Here is a 17,623-nt window from a genome sequence, read left to right as displayed (position 1 = left end):
ATAACCAATGCAAAGAGCAAAGGCGAAAGAGGGCATCCCTGTCTAATCCCACGAGACAAGGAGAACATTGAGGAATTACCACCATTGGCCCTAACACAGGCACTAGGCGATGCATACAGCGCCCGAATCCACCTTATGAATCCTGAGCCAATTCCAAATCGGTCCAACACTTGGAACATAAAAGGCCAATGTACTCTATCAAAGGCCTTTTCGGCATTAAACACCAATAAACAAACAGGAAGATTAATTTTCTGGGCGATATGTAGCAAATTAATCATTCTACGAATATTATCCATTGCCTGTCTATCAGGAATAAAGCCCGTTTGGTCTGGATGGATTAAGTCAGGCATAACTTTTGCCAAACGATTAGCCAGCACCTTTGCTAAGATTTTTATATCAGAATTTAATATGGAGATGGGACGATATGAGGCACACTCAGTCATGTCCTTACCAGATTTGGGTATGACAGCTATCCAGGCTTCCATCATAGATGAAGGAAATTAATCTCCCTCAAGAATCTCATTTATGATTTCCGTCAAAATGGGTGCCTTGTAAAATTCATTTGGTAATCCATCCAGACCAGGCGACTTTCTGGCTGGAAGGGCCTTGATCACCTTGGCAACCTCTTCCACAGAGACCCTGTCATCTAGTGCCTCCCTCTGACCAGGTGAAATTGTGGGGAAAGAACAGGCCGACAGAAATTCTTGTGCCCTATTGTTATTAGTCACAGTTTCCGACGTGTACAGTGTTCGATAAAATGATTGAAATTTCTCCCTTATCTGTTTTGAATTGGTCACCACCCCCCCCCCCAACCCGTCCCTCACTTTCAAAATAGTTTTGTCAGCTCTTGACTGTCTCAACTTAAGCGCCTTATTCGTGAGCACTGCAACTTTGAGATAGATTGTCCCAAACTTGCGCCACCAAGACCCTGAAGCAGTTTTTTTTTAAATGCTGGCCATCGTTGGCTTGGTGTGGCAGAAGGGGACGAGATCTAATCTCCAGCGTGAAAGATAAGTGTTGTTTCAATAAATTTTGCTGGTTTGAGGTGCAAAACTAACAAGTTTTTTGGAGGTTTTTTCTGAGCCTATGATGAACCAGAGGATAGCTTTGCATCCGTTTAAGCTCTGATAGACGTTATCCTGCTCTAGGAGCTCTGTGAGGCTCTTTTTCCTCCTTCTTCTGATGGTGGATTGTTTAAGATATAGGCAATACCATTCATCGTATCATTTTCATTTCAGTGGGAAAAAGTGTATTGTGTAAACAGATTGTTTGAAAAGATTTTTCCACATCCTATGAGTTAATGTTTATTCAACTTAAGCACCAACATCCTACTCGGTTTGTTACTAAACACAAAGTGAGAGTGCCTCTGCTGGTCTTGAAAGAACTTTAACTGATCCGAGTATACCTGGTCCAATTTCAAGCGTAACGCCTGTATTTCCCTCAATGTGGTCACAGAATGAGAGGATTTATGTTTTACTGACAACAAATTCAATTGGTTTAAACATTTGGCAACCTCTGCTTTTTGCTGTCTAGCCCTAAAACTAGCTTTCTGAAGGAAGAATCCCCTAGAAACCGCCTTGAGAGCATCCCAAACAATCCCCAGGGAGGGTCCTGAACCCACATTGATCTCCAAGTTCTCTTGAAAAAGCTTTCTGTAGCCAGCTAAAATTTCCTCTCCTTTAAGAGACTAGTATTCAGCGACCACTTCCTCTCTCTCTCCTCTCCCCCTAACGATGGAAGACTGACCCAGACCAGAGCGTGATCCGACAAGGTGGCTACACCAATTTCAGAAGACCATCCAGCGTAAGTCAGTGTTACATCCACGAAAATATAATCAATACGGGAATACGTTGCATGAGAATGAGAATAAAACGAATAATCCCTAGCCCCTGGGTGAGAAGCTCGCCACACATCCGAGATCCCTAAGTCTCTAATAAACCTACTCAGTGCTTGGGAAAGCAAAACATCACCCCCCGAAGGCAAACCCGACCTATCCAGCACAGGATTATACATAGCATTGAAGTCCCCTCCCCCCCCCCCCCACTATAAATTTCCCCTGAGGACAGGAATTAAAATGACCCCCCAGTGTAGTCAGAAACGCTTTCTGCCCTTCATTGGGAGCATAGATCGAAGCTAATGTTACAGCTTCCTCTGCCATTATCACACTCAGAAGTAAAAATCGCCCCTCTCTATCTCTCCTCACCTTTACCACCTGAAATTGTAAAGAGGAATGTAACAATATGGCCACACCCCTTTTCTTAGAGCCGTCTATTGCAGATGCACAGAATACATTAGGATAGTGAGGGTGACTCAAGAATTTTTCATGGTCTCTTCTCAAATGGGTCTCCTGGAGAAACACCACCTGTGGATGAAAATGTGTTGGTTCTTTAAACAGCTTCTGATGCTTTGTGGAGAGTTCAGGCCTTTCACATTATAAGATAAATTTATTTATTTATTTATTTATTTATTTATTTGTTGCATTTGTATTCCACATTTTCCCACCTCTTTGCAGGCTCAATGTGGCTTACAGTATATCATGAATGGTGGAAATACATAAGAAAATATACATTTAGTATTACAGGAGGATCTTGGGTAACATGATATTGATAGAACATGATAGTAGTTTAACAAGCAAATATTGTAAGATAGTTCTAGATATATGTATAGGAGTTCACATTTGTTGATCTTTGTGGTATGCTTTGTTAAAGAGATGGGTCTTCAGTAGTTTGCGGAAGTTAGTCAGTTCATAGGTTGTTTTTGCGCAGCAGCGCGTTCCAGAATTGTGTGCTCAGGTAGGAAAAGGTTGGCGCATGCGTTAGTTTGTATTTTAGACCTTTACAGTTGGGGAAGTGAAGATTAAGGAATGTGCGGGATGATTTTTTAGCATTCCTGGGTGGTAAGTCTATCAGATCTGACATATAGGCTGTCATGTCAAACCTCTGCCAAGCCTGTACAGATCAAACACTTCTTGACCAAGCAGCCCCCCTGAAGCACCTCCCTCATAAACCACACTACCCCTGACAGACCCCCCCCCCCCCAAAAAAAAACCCTCCCAACTCTCTCCCCCCACAATCTCAACCACCCTCCCCCTCCCTCCTCTCCACCCCCTCCCCCACCCCAACTCCCCCCTCCCAAACCCCCTCTCATGCAAAGACCCCACCAGAAAGCGCCAAATGGCCCTGAATGGGATACAGAAAGGAAACACACCCCGAGTCGAACAACCCCCCAATCCCCCCCACACACACTCCCCTCCAACAAGCCTTACATCACTTAAACTTTTTTTTTCTTTTTCCCCCCACCTACCATCAGGAACCCAATCACTAACAAAATTCCCTCCCAGCTATCAAGCACTCCATTACATAGCAACACAGCTTGCCCCCGTTTAATATGAAAAACTCTGCCTGATTTAAAGCAACACAGGTACATCAAGTCCGATTTAGTCTTTTTATTTCTTAGTCTTGTGGGTAACCCGCTTCCACTTCATCAGCTTAGCTTTTGTTGATGGCGCCAAATCGGACGGAAGAGCCGAAGAGTCAACCAGGCCCTCCTCGTGCAGAAATTTCCATGCCTCCATCACCTTCCGAAACCTCAGCTGCCGTCCCTTGTAACTGAAGCACAGAGCAAATGGAAAAGCCCATCTGTAAGCAATATTATTTTTCACCAAAATGTCCAAAAACCAGCTTCATTGCCCTACGCTGGGTCAAAGTAAAAAGTGAAAGGTCCTGATACACTGATACCCGAGCCTCATTGTAATCCACTAGTGGTGACTGTCGGGCCTTCAGCCAAATCTTTTCTTTAACTGCATATGAAGAGAAGCAGACAATTATGTCCCTCGGCTTGTTCTCCTGGTATTTGCCCAGCACTCTGTGAGCCCGATCCATTTGTACATCCAATACCTCCGAATCTTCCCCCAGAATGGACCGACAAATTGATCTCACAATAGTGACAACATCTTCCATTCCACCGTTCTCAGTTACCCCCCGAAAGCGGAGTTTAATTCTTCCCCGGTTCTCAACATCATCAAGTTTAAACTGTAATTCCTCCGTCAGGTCACTGATCTGCGCAATGCGAGTGTCCACCAATTCTGCCCGCTCCTCAAGGGACTCCACCATGCCCCCCAGCTCTTTAATATCCAGGCATATCGCTTCCATGTGTTACAAAATTTCCATCTTGGATGCTTTAATGTCCACTTTAATCTCTTCTAAACATTTTGCCAACTCCTTTGACACCCCCGGTTTCTTCACTGAAAGCAGCCTACCAGATTCAGCATGAGGGGAGGCTGAATCGGACCCTGAGGAACCACCCGCCTCGGGCGACACGTGGCGCGAAGAGCCCTTTACCTTCTGGCGCACCGAACACCGCTCACTCTCTTTACGCTGGAAAGCAGCTGTCTTGCTCATTTCACTTCCACAATCTCACCACGATACCAACCGCTGCAATGCAAGCCCTAAAAAAGCCCCGATGGCAGTGGATAAAGCAATTAGAGCTTGGGGAAGTGCAGGAGCTAAAAGACTAGGCAGCCATTCGATCTCGTGACGTCACTTCCTCTCCCTGGGCCTTCCTTCTAACTATCCCTCCCCTACTAGGCTTCCTTGGATTAACCACCATGACACTCAAATTACCTCCACACTCTTTCTGACTCATCAGAAATAAGAGTAAATGCACAGAACCCGACATAATAGATGAAGCAGAATCAGAGGACTGAGAAGCAGGAAAGGGATCTAGGTGGCTAAGAAAGCAAATAGAATGTTAGATATTAGTAGGAAAGGAATGGAAAACAAAAATTAGGACATTATAATGCTTTTATATTGCTCCGTGGTGCGACCACACCTCGAATACTGTGTGCAATTCTGGTCACCACATCTCAAAAAAGATATAGCGGAATTAGAAAAGGTACACAGAAGGGCAATGAAAATGAGAAAGGGGATGGAACGACTTCCCTATGAGGAAAGGCTAAAGCAGGTAGGGCTCTTCAGCTTGGAGAAAAGACGGCTGAAGGGAGATATGATAGAGGTCTAAAAAATAATGAGTGGAGTGGAACGGGTATACGTGAATCGTTTGTTTACTGTTTCTAAAAATACTAGGCCTAGGGGGCACGCAATGAAGCTACAAAGTAATTTAAAACGAATCAGAGAAAATTTTTCTTCATTCAATGTGTAATTATACTCCTGAATTCGTTGCCAGATAATGTGGTAAAAACAGTTAGCTTAGCGGGGTTTAGAAAAAGTTTGAATGACTTCCTAAAGGAAAAGTCCATAGACCATTATTAAAATGGACTTGGGAAAATCCACTGCTTATTTCTAGGATAAGCAGAATAAAATGTACTTTTTTGGGATCTTGCCAGGTACTTGTGACCTGGTTTGGCCACTGTTGGAAGCAGGTTGCTGGGCTTGATGGACTTTTGGTCCATCCCAATATGACAATACTTATGTACTTATATTATAGGGCAGTCAGATATTTCTGGACAATATCCTTGCTGGTTTTGATGACTACGACTTTTGATGCTAACACTTGAAAGGGAGAATTGGGTATTTGATTAGATGATGGTTTAAAAGTTGGTATTATAAGTATCAAAAAGAAAGTGTGAAGGCCTTCTATGATCTACCATTGGAGGTCAGGACTGTAAATACTCTAGGCATGATTGGGACTAATATGGAGGATAGTAATAGGGAAAGGATTGAATGATCAAGTAGAAAACATTGAAGGATGTAGGAGAGCTGAGAACTGGTGTTATATTGTATATGGGTATATATCAGGGTTGTCCAACTTCGGTCCTGAAGATCTGCAATCCAATCTGGTTTCCAGGATCTCCCCAATGAATATGCATGAGATCCTGCTGCCCCCGTTGTATGCAAGTAGATCTCGTGCATATTCATTAGGGAAATCCTGAAAACCCAACCTGGTGGGGGCTGTGGTTGGACACCCTTGGTATATATTCTTATCTAGCCAAAATGCAATAATTTCAACCAGGCAGACTATACAGGCTGGTCTGGTATCTTTCTTTATTATTTACTCAGATGGATGCTTAGATTGTATGTCTATGTACAGGGAACTACCAACTGTACCTAACTGTAACTCAGCTCTCCCTGAACTCAGATTTGGAAAGATAATTAATCAAATCTCAGATCCATATCCAAGGGAAATAGCTGTTTGGAAGTTAGAATGACAGCTAATAATTTGGAGTCATTTATCACTTTGGATCCAGGCATAATTCTTATGTACTTATTAATTTATTACAGAAATATGCATATGTTTACCTTTGTGATAGACAGGAAACTAGTTTCTTACTTCCTAAATCATATACAACATTACTAAGTGTTTTGTGATTCAAGGCATGAAAAGACATGATGAATGACTTTGAATATGCTTTATAGTTTACAGTTTGTCCTCTATCCATTTATTATATTAACTACTGGAAATGGAGATAATTTATGCCAAGCTAGCAATCCATCAAATATTAAATATTTGGGCCATGAATGACTTAGTCTCAAATGTCTACTGTAAATGAAGTTAACTTTTACCTTCTCCCCAGTATTCCTCTACCAACTTCAATAACATATGAACTACTCATCCCTTTCCTATTTCTCTTTCTGCCACCTCTCTACCCGCTCCTCCGCAGCTCACGCATTCTGTCTCCCACCATTCCCCAGCAAGGCCTCCATTTTATACTGTCCCTGCCCCACCACCCTACCAATCTCTAATCTTTACTAAATAGTCTTGGACCACAAGCAAGACATGCAGCTTGCAGACTGAGCCTATTCTCCTGCATGTTTTCCTATACACGCTAGAAACTCTTCTACCTGTTCCTTAACTACTTCCTTGTCCTGTTCTCTTCATGTTGAGTCTGAGAGTTGGCTCTTCTTTAGTCGGTCTTTCCCTACTGACTGATGGAATCTGACTTCATGTCCAGAGCTGCCGACTTGGTTTTACTTCTTGTTGCTGCTTAAAGAGCTGGATCTTTTGGTTGTTGCACCTACAGGCACTTCACACAGAGATAGCTACCTTTACTCCACCTTCCCCTGTGTCTTTGTGAAGCCCAGCTATTTGTGCAAAGACAGCTGAACCTCATTTTCATCCTCCAAGCTCTTTATATTGCTGTGGTCAAGCTTTCAGGGGAAAGTTCTGTACAAATTGCTTTGTGCATCTGTGCAGAATTCCTCAAGGACCAAAGATGTATATGACATTTCCTAGCTTGTAGCTGAGGGAATGACTGTAATATCCTGCATGATGTTTAACATAATGATGTGAACAGGATCTAATTTGCTGCATGAATCGCTTCTACTACTACCAGCAGCAGCCCATGTATGTATGTAGGTTGAGTGCAAGTAATTTTCTCTTTGTTCTGCTTTACAGGAGTGAAGCCTTTCAAGTGTTGCCAGTGTGAGTATGCAACTCGCAGTAAAAGTAACTTAAAAGCCCATATGAATCGCCACAGCACAGAAAAAACACACCTGTGTGATATGTGTGGTAAAAAGTTCAAATCAAAAGGCACCTTGAAAAGCCATAAGCTCCTGCACACTGCTGAAGGTAATTGCTTCTCTGATCCAAGCTCATATGGTTAATTCTTGGTTTAAATTATTGTGATATACAATTTGCAACCCTTTGAAGATCTTTTAATTCTCCTCTTCTGGAAGATCAATCATTGCATATTGATACATTCAGATTATGTTTTAAATTGAGTACTATTGATTGAAATGCACTAATTATCCTTTAAAAAAAATTACTCTTAGAGCAGGGGTTCTGAATCCGTGGGACACACCCAACCAGTCAGTTTTTCAGGATATCCACAATGAATTTGCAGACAAAGGAGGTAGTTCATGCAAATTCATATCATTCAGTGAGATCTGGGTGTATCTTAGTTCAGGGGTTCTCAACCCAGTCTTCGAGACACACCTAGCCAGTCAGGTTTTCAAGATATCCATAATGAATATGTTTGAAATGAATTTGCATGCATTATCTCAGTTGTATGCAGATCTATCTAATGAATATTCATTGTTAGTATCCTGAAAACCTAACTGGCTTAGATGTGTCCCGAAGACTGGTTTGAGAACCCCTACCTTAATTCAACCTTAGCTCAAAGTGGATACCTTATTGGAACCTGCTTTAGTTACCTTATGAATTCTCTTCTAGGAGGTTTATCTTGATTTATAGGCCTTCATGTATCGTAATGAGATAAATGAGTAACAAATTCAGGATTCCTTTCCAGATTCATCATTTCAGATAAAAATATCAAAATCTCATAAGGGTAATAAACAACTCTTACTAAAACATAGAAAATGGAAGTATGTAAAGACTATACAGCCTGTCCAGGTTGCCCAGCCACACCAGCTTGTACATTTCTGTAGTCTCTTATCCCTCAGATTCCCTATGCTTCTCCCATGCTTACTTGAATTCAGATACTGACCTTGTCTCCACTGCCTTCACTGAAAAGCTGTTCTACACATATGCCACTCTTTCTGTAAAGAAATACTCCATAGTTTATCCCCTTTACCCTCATCCCATGACTCCTTGTCCCAGAGCTTCTTTGTCATTACCTTCTGTGCACCTATAGCTTGGAGATATTTAAATGTCCATCATATCTCTCTGTTCAGATTTTATTTATTTATTACATTTGTACCCCGCGCTTTCCCGCTCATCACAGGCTCAATGCGGCTTACATAGTAACTAGAGAATACAATCAATAATAACAGAATCAACAAAGGGGGTAAGTGATAGGACAAATGAACAAGGAGTAAATGGGATAGAAGAAGTATGAGAATAAGGATAGGGTGCACATATTTAATTCTTAAATCTGTCTACATACACTTTATTATATATACCCTTGACCATTTTAGTATCTGCCGTCTAGACCGACTCCATTTGGTTTATATGCTTTTGAAGATGCTGTCTCCAGAACTGCATATACTGTGTGACCCTCTTACAAAATAGTAAATTTAAAACAACGAGGAGAAACTTTTTCTTCACTCAACTTGTAATTAAACTCTGGAATTCTTTGCCAGACAATGTAGTAAAAGCAGCTAGCTTAGCATGGTTTAAAAAAGATTTGAATAGCTTCCTAAAGGAAAAGTCCATAGACCATTATTAAAATGGACTTGGGGAAAATCCACTGCTTATTTCTAGGATAGGCAGCATAAAATGTATTGTACTTTTTGGGGATCATGCCAGGTACTTGTGACCTGGATAGGCCACTGTTGGAAACAGGTTGCTGGGCTTGGTGGACCTTCGGTCTGTCCCAGTTTGGCAATACTTATGTACTTGCGGTATGTATGTACTAAAAAGAGTACCTACTATTCTGAGGTATAGGTTTACTCCTTCCTGTTCTTCCCAACAGGCTCAGCCACAATGCTCTCGCCCTCATCAGCAGCACACCCAGAAGGCCCAAACGACTCCCCAGTCAAAACAAGGTATGAGCTTTTGACTGCCTCCAGAAAAGCACACTCACCATCCCATTAGTTGTTTCAGATGACCAGAGTGGAAGGCTGAAGTTTTTTCCACGAAAGGTGATCCTTGTAACCTCTAACCAGTTGGCTCTCCAAATTGTCCACCTCAATTAAGCACTCCATTGGCAAAAACGATCTTCCAAATTGCCCGCCAAGAGCATCTTCTCAGCCCTATGCACAAGGGTGTGCTTGCAGAGGAACTCTCCACACTTTTGAAGGCCAGTGCAGTCGAACCCATTCCACTATGGGAGGAAAGGAATGGATTCTGTTCTAGGCACTTGTGTCCAAGAAAGCAGGTTAATACATCTTATCCTAGATTTCAGGGGCCTGAACAAGTATCTGATCAAAGAAAAGTTCAGGATGTATTCCCTAGGCACCCTTCTCCCCGTGATTCAGGCAAACTATTGGCTATGTTCTCTGGACTTAAATGATGCCTATACCCACACCCAGATACTTCCCAATCATAGGAAGTATCTCAAATTTCATGTGGAGAAACACCATTGCCAGTACCATTTGGCCTCGTGTCAGCTCCCAGGGTCTTTACCAAATGTCTAGTGGTAATTGCAGCATCGCTGCACAGACTGGGGTTCATGTGTTTGCCTACATGGATGATTGGTTGATAAAGAGCACATCAAAGGATGGTGTTTAGGAGTCAATGCAGAGGACTGTTTAGGTGTTGGAGCTGCTAGGGTTCATGATCTACTACTTGTCATTTGTATAGCTCTACTAGACGTACGCAGCGCTGTACACTTGAACATGAATAGACAGTCCCTGCTCGACAGAGCTTACAATCTACTACCCCAAGTTCCACCTCCAACCAGTAAAGCAATTAGATTTTATTAGTGCCTTGCTAGACATAGTGCAAGCTGTGGCCTACCTGCCACATGCGCGGGCGGATGCTCTCACTACTATCGTCACTCAGGACTGAAGCAGCCAGCAAGTTGCAGCTCTGCAGATGTTGAGGCTGTTAGGCCATATGGCCTCCACAGTTCACGTGACACCCATGGCATGTCTCCATTAGAGGGACGCCAAGTGGACCCTATCTTCCCAGTGGTCTCAGGCCAGAGAGAACCTAGCAGACATCATCCACATCACTCTTCGATTGACTCATTTGCTTCTTTGGTGGACAATTCAATCAATTTGACTACAATTTCAAATTCAGCCACCTCAGAAGATTTTGACCAGGGATGCATTCATCCTTGAGTGGGGGGCCCATGTAGATGAGCTTCACACCCAAGAGGTTTGGTCTTCCCAGGAGACTTCATTGTACATCAACCTCCTGGATCTCCGGGCAATTTGGAATTCTCTAAAGGCGTTCTGAGATTGGCAGCTGGACCAAATTATCCTAATTCAAATGGACAAACAGGTTTTCATGTATTATGTGAACAAACATGGTGGTATGAGATCCTACCCCTTGTGTCAGGAAGCAGTCGGTGGAGAAACAGAACAGTCTGAGAAACATGCTGAGCAGGGTCATTCAACCACAGGTCTCTGAATATGGGCATTGCCCACAAGATCTTCCGAGAGTAGGGCACCCTCTCGGATATTTTTGCCACTCATCTCAACAACAAAGTCCCTCAGTACTGCTACAGACTCAGATCTCATGGCAAGCTAATGGTAGATGCCTTTCTCATTCATTGGGGAACAGGTCTTCTGTGTGTCTATCCTCCTAAATGTCTGATGGAAAAGATTTCGCTGAAACTCAGTCTAGACAAGGGAACCATGATCCTCATTGCTCTGTTCTGACTGAGGCAGGTGTGGCTCCCTCTACTTCTGAAGTTGTCCACCAAAGAATCATGAAGATTGGAGCATTTTCCAAGTCTCATCACTCAGAACGAAGGGTCTCTTCTTCATCCTAAACTCTGGCCCCTGGCTCTCAGCCTGGATTATCAGATTCTAGAGTTTGCCTCATTGCAGCTTCCAGAGGATGTCTCCAAGGTCTTGCTGGCTTCCAGGAAAGATTACACTAAGAGGAGTTACTCCTTTAAATGGAAGAGATTTGATGTCTGGTTTCTAGATTTTCTCTCTTGCCCTACACAAAAACTGCTTGAGTACCTCCTGCACTTCTTTGTCTGGTTTGAAAACCAATTCTTTAAGGATTCACCTCAGTGCAATGAGTACTTTCCATTCCTGTATGGGAGCTAAGCCCATCTGTGGACAGCAAACTTCATGCGAAGATTGCTGTTGACAAACCCCCTATCAGACCTCCCACTGTGTCACTGATGAGAGCTCCTTTTGAGCTGCTTGATTCCTGTCATCTGAAGTACCTGACCTGGAAGATCTTATTTTTGGTGGCGGTCAATTCAGCTCACAGGATCAGTGAGATTTCAGGCCCTAGTAGGGGATCCACCTTACACAAAATTCATCATAACAGAGAGTTCTCCATATACACCCTAAGTTTTCTTCTTAAGGTGTTGTCGGCGTTCCATCTTAACCAGTCATTCTGCCAACATTCTTTTCCAAACCTCGTTCTAAATCTTAGCCTTCTACCTGGAGTGGACTAAAGCCCATAGACAGTCCACCCAGCTTTTTGTTTCTTTTGATCCAAACAGAATGGGGATTGCCATTGGCAAACACACATTATTCAGTTGGCTGAAAAAAGCATCTCTTTTGCTTATGCCCAAGCTGGGCTGACTCTGCAGGGGCATGTCACGGTTCGTCACGGCTCCCAGTGTCAGAGCCATGGCTGCTTCGGTAGTCCACCTGAGGTCAGCCTCTGTTGAAGGGATTTGCAAGGCTGCAACATGGTCCTCCATTACACATTCACATTTCCTCATCAAGTAAGCCAAATCCGCCTTGAGCAGAATAGCCAACGTGACAGCCGGTTTGGTCAGACAGTACTGCAGAATCTGTTCGGTGTCTAGAATTCATCTCCATCCTCTTGGAGCTGTTATTTCAGTTCCAGGCTGCACCTTCACAACCAGTTTGTATTTAGTTTCAGGTTGATTAGTTTCATAGGCCTTACCATTGCAAGTCTCTGTTGTCCTAGTGGTGGTGTTTTCAGTGAGCCTTCTAGCTAGGGATTCCCAGTTGTGAGAATATTATGTCCTGCTTGGTAATTGGGGGAGGTTGAGAAAGCAAAGTTACTTACCTGTAGCAGATGATCTCTGAGGACATCAAGCCAATTATTCTTACAAAGTAGTAGTTTTTTTCCCAGTGATGTTATTAGTCCACTCTCCCATTTTTGCACATCAGGCGGGATGGCACCCATGCATGTGGGGTGGGGTGCTGCCAAAGGCCTCATAAAGAAACAGTACACTGGGCAGCGTCTGCACTGGGCTCTGTCAAATGTCTTCACCCAGTTGTGAAAATAATTGGTCTGCTATCCTCAGAGAACATCTGCTACAGGTAAGTAATTTTGCTTTCCCCACCTCCCCCAGTTAACACTTTTGGTTCATTCTTACTCCTCCACTACATCACAGCTCTTGCTTTCATTGCCTACCCTACCATTATCAGTTCTGGCTGTTAATTTCTGTCTCCCTGTCTTCACAACCTCTGACCTCTGCTATCCATGCTGCCCTCTTACCACTTCTGGCTGTCTCTCATACACCCTCTGATCACATTTTTACCATACTTCCACTCTGTCTCGTTTTTGGGTCTTTGACTTTCTAGCAACTCCCATCCTTGCCCCCTCTCACTTCGTGTGTTCCACCCCCCCCCCCCCCCCCACCCCCGCCTAAAAAATGAAGCAAACAAGCAGATTAGAGTCCTCACTTCGCACACAGTGAACAGGCAAAAGAACAACAGTGACGGCGACAAAGGTGGCTGGGGATCTTTAATGACAATTCCTCAGTCTGACTTGACACGGCCATGTTTCGGCGATAAGACTTGTGTTGGGAGTCTACAGATACATATAAAATTTTCTATTTTTCTGTATGTTTTTATATAATGTATATGGTTGTATGTTTTTATGTTTATATGTATCTGTAGACTCCTGACGCAGGCCCTATCACTGAAACACAGCTGTGTCAAGTCAGATTGAGGGAATTGTCTTTAAAGATCCCCAGCCACCTTCATCACTTTCGCTGTTGCTTTTTTGCCCTCCCTCCCCTCTAATCCAGGTCTCCATACACCAGCTTCAGAACTTGTCAAGCAAGAACTTTGGCTTTCCTGGTTTTTCAGCAGGACTGTGCAGTCAGAGTTGAAGTTAGTAAAAATGTACCAACTCTGCCTCCAGCTTCAAATTAAAAACGTAACACATTATAATATATGGTACATTTAGCATTTTATACTTATTTACTTATTTTGTTCAGTTTCTTTTTCAAACTTCAAATTGTTGTGGTCTATTAGTCCTAATTTTGTACATAAGAAATATTCTAGTTTTTTGTAATTAATCTAACTTCTCTTAAATTTACCATCCGCATGTAACGCCTCTTTGTGGGCATCCCTGAGTCCGGGGGGCCTGACCTAGCTGGTGTCCCCCTAGAGCAGGCTTTAAGTTTCTGGCGTCTGGTGCCTCCACCTGGGGAAGAAAAGGATTAGTGGGTGGGTTTACCCTCTTCCCCCTCCTAAGAAAACCCCAAAATGACCTCTGTGAACAAGACTGTAAACCAAAGATTTAATAGTTTTATTGAACTATGTACAGGTTTCACTGTACAAAGGTGTTGAGAGACTAGCAATGTTTAAAGCTTTGTTTTGCACCCACGACCCAAAAAAAGGCTTATAAATTTCTCTCCCACACTTAAAAGCCAATTTTCTAATGTGAAATTTTAGTTCAAATACACTCTTATCCACTCACATTGACTCGCCACATAGGAGGAGAAAAGAGACCAGTGACTGAGTTGGTTTATGACAATAATTGCCAAATAGCTTCACAACTGACACATCCTTAGCTGAAGATCCTCCCCTCATTTAATTTAAAGATTTAAAGAATTTTTTCCCCTTTATGAGGCTTTTACCTTTTTCCCTTTTATGAGGCTCTTTTTTTTCTGTCGCTTTATTCTGTTAATTCTTTATACGTCCGGTAATATAGAGCTCAATGAATCAGTTCAAATACAATGTCCACAAAATATTATTCAGTCCAAGAGGTTTTCAATGCAATTCAAATGCAGTGCAAACGTTTCTCAGCACTTATCTTTGAAGCTGTTCTCATCTGCGCAAAGGAGCTGCACGTTTTACTGGATGCTTCATCAGGAGCTGCTTCAACAAAGAATTCAGTTTGCACCAGCACCAATTTATTTTTTATTTATTTTATTACATTTGTATCCCACATTATCCCATCTCTTTGCAGGCTCAATGTGGCTTACAATTCATCGTGGATACTGGAAATAGTGAAGAATATACAATTGGTTTACAGAAAGTTTTGGGTACATGATGGTGAAATACATGAAATTGTCGAGCAAAAGACATTAAAGAACATAAAGAACGTTTCTGGATGTTTTGAAGAATGTACAGTTACACGTGTTGATCTTTGTGATATATTTTGTCGAAGAGATAAGTTTTCAGTAGTTTGCGGAAATTGGTCATTTCATAGACCGTTTTCAGGTTGCGTGGCATCGCGTTCCAGAGCTGAGTGCTTGTATAGGAAAAGGTTGATGTATGCATTAATTTGTATTTCAAGCCTTTACACTAAACAACAAAACAATCTTATGAGAAGTTGGTGCTGGTACAAACTGCAAAATTTTTGAAGCAGCTCCCGATGAAGCATCCAGTGAAATACACGCTCCGTTAAGCAGATGAGAACAGCTTCAAAGATAAATGTTGAGAAACATTTGCACTGCATTTGTATTGTATTGAAAACCTCTTGGACTCAGCGGTGTTCCAAGATGGCGCCTGGAGCAGTAACGTGTCTTGCAGCTCTTGAACTTTTCTTCGGAGGAGTTCGATGCTAAGAGTTTTTTCCCCTGTCTTGAGGATGGGGAAAAGAAAGGGGAAAGCTAAGACACTTACCTCCTCGAGTCTGGCTGGAGTCCCCCCCTTTGCGCCAAACAACAATGGAAAATTTGGGCTGCAGACGCTTGCCTCGACAGGTTCCGCGTCTTATGATGCAGACCGCAGCGTTGAGGGAGTGTCTTTGAGCCCTCCCTCGATCATAGCTCCTCCATGACCTGGAAGTAATACTGTGGCGTCAGGCTTACAACAAACGGGGACACCCGGAATGGGTCAGCTCTTGTTTGTAGAGAGAGGAGGTCCTGCCTGCCCTTTACTCCCAGGGAGAATAGCAGCAGAGGAAATGCAGATGGTTCAGCTTTCCTCTTCTCCCATTCAGGGCTCTGCATCCAGGAGGAACGAAGGTTCGATAAGACCAGCTGTGGTGACAATGGAATCGATCTGGGATTTTATTATTTTTTTTTTTATTTACATTTGTACCCTGCACTTTTCCCACTGATAGCAGGCTCAATGCGGCTTACATATTATATACAGGTACTTATTTGTACCTGGGGCAATGGAGAGTCACAAGGAGCTGCCTGTGCCTGAAGTGGGAATTGAACCCAGTTCCCCAGGACCAAAGTCCACCTTTCTAACCACTAGGCCACTCCTCCAAGGTTTGAACTTAACTCTTTCTACACTATCTAGCGCCCTTAGGGGAGAGGTTGCAGAACTTAAGCAATTGAATCAGAATCTGTCTGACAATGTTCATGACCAAGGAAACAAAACTGAGGAATTAGAAAGAGAAGTTGTACAGTTGCAAAGTGTTGCCTCTACACTTATAAAAGAGAGATATTCAAACTCGTAAGATGGAATATCTGGAAAACCAAGGATGGAGAAATAATTTGAGATTTCTGAATTTTCCAAAATCACCTTTAATACCTGCATTAGATATGCTTAAGAAGTACTTTGGGGAAATATTGTGGATTCCAGCTGAGGGCTATCTGCCCATAGTTATGATCCAATAAATATCAGGGACTTCAAGATCTCCAAATGAACAACCACAGGTGGATATGAATTTAAATGATTTTCTGGAAAGTTCCTTAGATGTCGTAACGGAAAGAACTACTCTCTTAGTGACTTTTGCCTTAGAGCCGTACAGAAACAGTATTTTGCGGTCTTATTTTCGTCATATTAATGAGCTGTTTTGGGGGTCCAAAATTCAAATTTTTCCTGACCTAGCAAGGGATACACAAAAAAGAAGGAGAGAATTCTTGGAATATAAACCAAGAGTTCTCAACTTAACATAGTAACATAGTAGATGACGGCAGAAAAAGACCCGCACGGTCCATTCAGTCTGCCCAACAAGATAACTCATATGTGCTACTTTTTGTGTATACCTTACCTTGATTTGTATCTGTCTTTTTCAGGGCACAGACCATATAAGTCTGCCCAGCACTAGCCCTGCCTCCCAACCACCAGCCAGCCCCTTGATTTGTATCTGTCATTTTCAGGGCACCGACCGTATAAGTCTGCCCAGCACTAGCCCCGCCTCCCAACCACCAGCCCGTGGATTTGTATCTGTCTCTTTCAGGGCACAGACTGTATAAGTCTGCCCAGCACTAACCCCGCCTCCCAACCACAAGCCCCGCCTCTGCCATCCATTCTCCGCTAAGCTCCTGAGGATCCCTTCCTTCCGAACAGGATTCCTTTATGTTTATCCCATGCATGTTTGAATTCCGTTACCGTTTTCATCTCCACCACCTCCCACGGGAGGGCATTCCAAGCATCCACCACTCTCTCCGTGAAAAAATACTTCCTGACATTTTTCTTGAGTCTGCCCCCCTTCAATCTCATTTCATGTCCTCTAGTTCTACCGCCTTCCTATCTCCGGAAAAGGTTCGTTTGCGGATTAATACCTTTCAAATATTTGAATGTCTGTATCATATCACCCCTGTTTCTCCTTTCCTCCAGGGTGTACATGTTCAGGTCAGCAAGTCTCTCCTCATATGTCTTGTAATGCAAATCCCATACCATTCTCGTAGCTTTTCTTTGCACCGTTTCAATTCTTTTTACATCCTTAGCAAGATACGGCCTCCAAAACTGAACTGTTTGACTTAAAATTTCCTTGTAGGTGTCTTGTGTCTCTTGAAATGATTAATTATGTTTTCTTTAATCCCCCAAAATTGCTAGAATTTATTACCTCTAAAGAAAGGACAAAGGTTCCCTTGGAAGCATCAACTAGTTAACTACGCTGTATAATCGGCTGCGAGTTTTAGTCAGCTCCCAACCGCTCCAATGATAAAAAAAATTTTCTTGTATTGTAAGATTTTTCTTTTTCCTAGTACTTGGACCATATATTGTGGACTAAAGGG

The 17,623-nt window shown here is 42.7% G+C and overlaps 1 protein-coding gene across 4 annotated transcripts in view; it reads left to right on the top strand.

Moving 5' to 3' along the window:
* The window catches only part of ZFAT (zinc finger and AT-hook domain containing), a 283,052-nt gene that overhangs the window by 150,189 nt on the left and 115,240 nt on the right, over positions 1-17,623 (top strand). For all 4 annotated transcript variants that reach the window (XM_030219458.1, XM_030219474.1, XM_030219449.1 and 1 more), the window contains exon 10: positions 7,354-7,527. In XM_030219458.1, the coding sequence (XP_030075318.1) occupies positions 7,354-7,527 (174 nt within the window). The remainder of the gene's footprint in view (positions 1-7,353; positions 7,528-17,623) is intronic.

The sequence above is a fragment of the Microcaecilia unicolor genome, chromosome 1 (assembly GCF_901765095.1).
Source record: "Microcaecilia unicolor chromosome 1, aMicUni1.1, whole genome shotgun sequence".
In the NCBI taxonomy this organism is placed as follows: Eukaryota; Metazoa; Chordata; class Amphibia; order Gymnophiona; family Siphonopidae; genus Microcaecilia; species Microcaecilia unicolor.
The sequence above is the reverse complement of the archived record's forward strand: the minus strand, read 5'-3'. Positions and strand labels throughout refer to the sequence as shown.